Source organism: Triticum dicoccoides, chromosome 3B, assembly GCF_002162155.2.
Source record: "Triticum dicoccoides isolate Atlit2015 ecotype Zavitan chromosome 3B, WEW_v2.0, whole genome shotgun sequence".
Taxonomy (NCBI): Eukaryota; Viridiplantae; Streptophyta; class Magnoliopsida; order Poales; family Poaceae; genus Triticum; species Triticum dicoccoides.
In genome coordinates, this window is record NC_041385.1 from 210,821,338 (window position 1) to 210,827,224 (window position 5,887).

Genomic DNA, 5,887 nt, shown 5'->3' on the forward strand with positions numbered 1-5,887 from the left:
TGTTCGCCGAATATTTGGGCCCAATTACGGCCCAGTGACTTTCGGCCTGTTAGAGGCCCGATGTAGACATGGGCCCATTTCAGCACGGTGTGTTTTTCGGCCTGGGAATGGCACATGCTGCCCATGGGCCATATATGATACGACACGACATCCGGCCCACTAACGGCCCGTGATACTGGTGGCAATAGTTCAGCCCAACGTGACTTTGGGCCTGTTAAAGGCCTGTCATATAATTCGGTCTGTTGATGCCTGTGCTAAGCTTACGGACTCTTAAAGGCCCATGATATCAGTGGGCTAACTAAGGCCCGAGATATGTTTCGGCCTAGTAACGGCTCGTCATATAACTGGGCCAAAAAAGGCCCGGTCTGCATTTCAGCCTGCTGAAGGCCCATCGATGACTAGTGAAAATTGAGGCCCAACATGCATTTCGGCCTGCTAAAGGCCCATGGTTTCTTATGGGCCGTAACAGGCCAACAAAGTATTCAGCCTGTTAATGGCCCAAAGCTACATGGGCCCAACTAAGCGCTGGGTCCACAAAAGGCCCAACTAAAATTTGGGCTAAATATAGGCTAGAGTAAGTTATGGGCCTGGCGCAAAGTGTGAAGGCCCTGGCCTCTCGGGCCCAAGAAAGTTGCACGCCGGCCCAATTGTGGCCAGATAAAACCAGGCCCGTTAGGGGCAAATGTTTCGGCCCGGTCGACTACATCAGATTTTTTTCAGATAGCGAATGATGGCGGTAACTAGTAGGAATTAATAACAAACCTACTCTTTACAATAAAGAAATTACGTCATAGTAACTTAGAATAAACCTACACTATACAATAAAGGATTTATGGTATATTACATCCACTAGGCATCAAAGTTCGCCACCAGTGATCATAAAGCGCAATGAAGAAGCAGATTACAAAAACTGGGCACCATTGCAGCGTTAGAAAATAATACTGAACCGAGACCACTTCCAAGATATTTCAAGAAAGGATAACCTTGCCTGCACAAGCTGCTGAGCAAGGCTGTGAGACCAGCCTAGCATGTCAGAGACGAGCCTAGCATGTCGGTCATAGCTTCCAGGTGTAGTTGTTTAGCAATGAGGTTCTCATTGGTGTTCTCTTCAATCTTTCTTACACTACTAGAAAAAGGGCTATAGATGGGATTGGCACTAATGGCGCACCAGACAGGTGGTGCGCCATTAGTATATACTAATGGTGCACCACCTTCTGATGCGCCATTAGTGTTGAAACTACTAATGGCGCACCTGGCCCATGGTGCGCCATTAGTATCAATTTTTTTTTGAACTAGTGCGCCTGTCCAAACATACTAATGGCGCATCCATAGGAAGTGCGCCATTACTAGTTGTAACTAGTAATGGCGCACCTGTCAGAAAGTGCGCCACTAATGTTGTTTTTTTATTTATTTTTATTCCTTAGAACAAAAATGCCGGGTCACGCTCGTGGAGCGGGCGTGCACTTGTTAGAAAAAAAACGGATTCTTAAGTACGAACCCATCCCCTCCTCCTCCTCCTCCGCCGCAGCCCTTCAATCGTCCTGCCCCTGACTGACTCGACTCCCCTGGCCTCCGCGCGCAGTTCACCGTCCCGGATCTCTGCCCCGACATGCTCGACTCCCTGCTCGCCCTCAGCGACGACCTCGTCAAGGTACCTGCTTTCCATCCCGATCTTGCCCCCACCCCTCTTCTTGGCCCCGGCCTGATCCGGCCTCTGGCTGCAGTCCAACATCTTCATCGAGGGCGTCTCCCACAAGATCCGCCGGCAGATCGAGGACCTGGAGCGCGCCGGAGGGGTCGAGCCCGGCACCCTCACCGTCGATGGCATCCCCGTCGACAGCTACCTCACCAGGTCCGTCTCGGCCTGTGCCCAGTGCTGCTGCTTACATTCCTCATCTGCCTACCACCGCTTGCTTACGCTGTAGAGGATGGATGGATGCAGGTTCGTGTGGGATGAGGGCAAGTACCCCGTCAACGCCCCGCTCAAGGAGACCGTCGCCAGCATCCAGTCCCAGGTCACCAAGATCGAGGACGACATGAAGGTAACTAACTCTGCTTCTCTCTCTCTCTCTTCTTTGGTCCAGTTCCTTTCCACACTGACCAAATTACGCATGGATGACAGTAAGATTTTGGAACATTGGCAGCAACTTAACAGTGCATTAGCTACGCTAGCTAGGTACTGTATTTTGGACAGTGTTGCTTAACAGTTACATTCCATCCTCAGCGCTAAATTGATAGATTTGGATGTAGCTCACTTCCTGTTTTGTCTTGGGTCTGTTTGGTTCCGGCTAGCTACCTATTTGTGCAGCTAGTTACATCAGTATTTATTTAGTCTTCTGTCCCTTTTTCTGGCACTGAATTGCCACATAATGTTCATGATGCAAAAAACTAGGGAATTGGTGCCACATTTTGTCAGGAAAAGGAATTAATTGTTGTAATTATAACTGAAATACCATGTTGATCTTGCCTGCCAAGTGCAGTCTTGGTTTTATGCATACCTTCATTTCATTTTGTGCTCATAGATGCAAATAAGTGTTTTGGTTGGATGTTTCATTTACAGAAGGACTGAATATGCCCTTTTCCAGGTTAGAGTTGCTGAATACGGTAATGTTAAGAGCCAGCTTGGCGCAATCAACAGGAAGCAAACTGGGAGGTAAATCGTCTCACCATACTTCCTGACTAGCTCTATAGGGAGGGACATGCTTGGTACTAGTATTATGCTACGTTGTTGCTCCCCTTGAGTCCTACTCTGATTGATTTGTTCTTCTTGTATGGCAGTTTAGCAGTTCGTGACCTTTCCAACCTCATAAAGCCAGAGGATATGGTCACTTCGGAACATCTAGTGACACTCCTTTCTATTGTGCCAAAGTATTCCCAAAAAGACTGGTTATCAAGCTACGAGTCACTTGATACGTTTGTGGTAAGTTCAGAATCCTTTATATAGTGATAATGTCTCTCATAAACCATCATTTAAACTATTTTCATGTTGTGCTTCATTTCAGCAAATGTCTATTTTATTTGTGGTTAGTCAATTAAAACCAAGAGTGTTTATTTGGTTCACCATTTCTGGTGTTAATGCTATCATGATAACTTGCAATCACAAAAATCTTTCAGACTCCAGATATATGACTTGGAACTCGTTAACCTGGGTGCTATTTACTTTGCCCTTATGAGGACTTTCAAGTTGTCCTAATTTGTGATTATATCCAGTTGATTTTTTTCTTTGAGCTAATTATTGTTTATATAGGTTCCGAGATCATCAAAAAAGCTTTACGAGGACAATGAGTATGCTCTCTACACTGTAACATTATTTGCCAAGGTTGTTGACAACTTTAAGGTCCATGCTCGTGAGAAAGGTTTCCAGGTAACTTTGTTGCCCTGATCCTTTCTTTTAAACCATTGCTTGCATTTAACCTTAATTTGACACGGTGGCAGTACTCGATGTAGCCTTTGGTATAGCTCCTAATAGCTAGGCAAAAATTTATCTTGTCAGTTGGTACCTACCATTCTAGTAACTATTTTGTCATCCACTAACATCTATTTCGCACTTCATTTCAGATCCATGACTTTGAGTATAGTCCTGAAGCACAGGAGAGTCGGAAGCAAGAGCTAGAAAAACTGCTGCAAGACCAGGAAGTTATGAGGACCTCTCTATTGCAATGGTGCTATGCAAGCTACAGTGAGGTACATGTCTTCTGAAGTGTATTATGTCCTAATATCTTCTATGAACCGTATGGTGAACAAACCACATGCCCTTAGTTCCTGTACGTTTCCAAAGGTACTGTAGAAATAAGTCGGTCAAATATTTCATTTGATTGCACAGATGTTCTTCATCAAAACTCATCCATTATGAACTACTCTCCAGCTCGTGGTTGGTTTCTACAGTAGTTTCCTCATCTATTTACTATGTTAGCCTACACAAACTTTTGATTTTTCTTTCTAGTTCAATCGCAAGCCTGAACATGAAGGTTGTGAATTTGTTCATTGTTTAATTGGTTATTTGATCTTCTTCAGTGGTAGTCTGAAAACCAGAACATGGTGTGATCATATCATGCTGAATCTGAATTTCTATTTTGATAGTGCGAACTCACATAGTTGTCACTCTCTGGTAGTTTTCTCTTGTTAAAACTGTAAGGACAATGGTTGAGTTGCAACTTCCATGGCATAATGGAATCTGGGGCATATTTTTGTTAATGCTGTTATTCTCTCACCAGTGCATCCCTTTTTAGGGCGAAATCATATTGCGGTCAACTCATTAAGCAGATTGGGATGCATCCCCTTTTTTCTGATCCGTGATTGTTAGTTCAAAGCTACAAATGATGGCTGCTAATGCTATTCATTCGTTTAAGCTCTGCAGAATTTCAACATGTGCCCATTCTCATAAAATCGTAGTAATAGGCAAAACAGATCGGCTTCTCTATTGATGGAAACACTACTGTGATGTTATTTTTCTATGTATGGCAGTGCTACTCCTAGTGGTCATCATGGCCGAACTTAACTGATGAGAGTATACCTAGAATATTGGGCTTCAGTTGCTTGGTTGCTGGACATTAGTGGCGTTGATGATGCTCATTCTAACTAGCGGGAGAGGGGAGGGAGCGTTGGAGGAACTGAATGAAGACGACTTTCATCGTGATGATGCTTATCGTGATGACCGCAGCTCTCTTCTATGTGTTGGTAGTTTAGATGATCGATATCGACTTGTAATGTGAAGACAAACTCGCTACTCGCGGTCAACTTGTAATATAATGTTCTATCTTTGTTCGGTCTTTTCAATTCGGAGACTAATATGATGAATTGTATTCAAAGACTAATCTTCTATTGTATTCGATGAATCTGTTGTTGATGTGTGCTGTCTATATTTTGTCAAATTATACATTTTGTAACCTGTGCAAAAAACAGAAAATAAAAATAAAAATAAATCTAATATTCATACTAATGGCGCATCACATGACAGTGTGCCATTAGTATGACAAAGCATACTAATGGCGCATCACTGGACAGTGCGCCATTAGTATGCCGCGGTTACTAATGGCGCATCCCGTTGTCATGCGCCATTAGTATGCCAAAGCACCTGGATATACATGGCCCCTGGGAGGCATACTAATGGCGCACCGTGGCCTATACTAATGGCGCACCAGTGGTGCGCCATTAGTATACCAGATACTAATGGCGCACCACTGGTGCGCCATTAGTAAAAATTACTAATGGCGTGCTAGTAATGGCGCACCAGTGATGCGCCATTAATGGCCAAATTAGGTGCGCCATTAGTAGCGGTTTTTCTAGTAGTGTTGGAGATAGGACTTCAAGTCGAAGTTGAGTTGCAGAATGCCTTTCTGCTAGAACTTGGGACTGAACAAGTCGAACTGATTCAGACAGCGAATTCTGTGAGCTTGTCTAACTGCTAGTCTCAAGTAACTTGAACACTGCATGAAGACAAGACTTTGGGGTTGTCTCTCTATCTTCAAGATGTTTTGCATTCTTTGCTGCAACATATGTTGGGTTTGTCTCACAGCCTTCAGCAGACTTGTGCATGCCATCAATCATATCACCTTGAAACAAGCAGAGAGATGACAGGTTTTGCACGTGCATAAACAAAGATGATAATTGTGCTGTCAGTTCCATCCAATTTCAAATTAGAAAATAAAGAGTAAGTTCAAAATATCAATAGCATAATTTGGCATTGTTCATAATGCGGAGAGCTTCACCACACTACTGGATTACCATGTCAACATAACAAGCATAGATGAAGGGCAAAGATAATCATTGTATCTATTTTGGTTAATGTGCATGGCATGTTGTTCATATCATCAGCCACATCAGTAAGATAAAATAGGAGATGACAAGGTGCAAACATGGGCTGCTTCATCACACACTGGATTATAGA

At 43.7% G+C, this 5,887-nt stretch overlaps 1 protein-coding gene across 1 annotated transcript; it reads left to right on the forward strand.

Moving 5' to 3' along the window:
* Positions 1–730: 730 nt before the first annotated feature.
* LOC119279476 (V-type proton ATPase subunit C) lies at positions 731–4,605 on the forward strand. The gene is made up of 9 exons (XM_037560701.1): positions 731–736; positions 1,583–1,651; positions 1,725–1,852; positions 1,943–2,042; positions 2,586–2,653; positions 2,779–2,920; positions 3,248–3,364; positions 3,559–3,684; positions 4,465–4,605. The coding sequence occupies exons 1-9, from the start codon at positions 731–733 to the stop codon at positions 4,474–4,476; spliced, it is 768 nt and encodes a 255-aa protein (XP_037416598.1). The 3' UTR covers positions 4,477–4,605.
* The last annotated feature ends 1,282 nt before the right edge of the window (positions 4,606–5,887 follow it).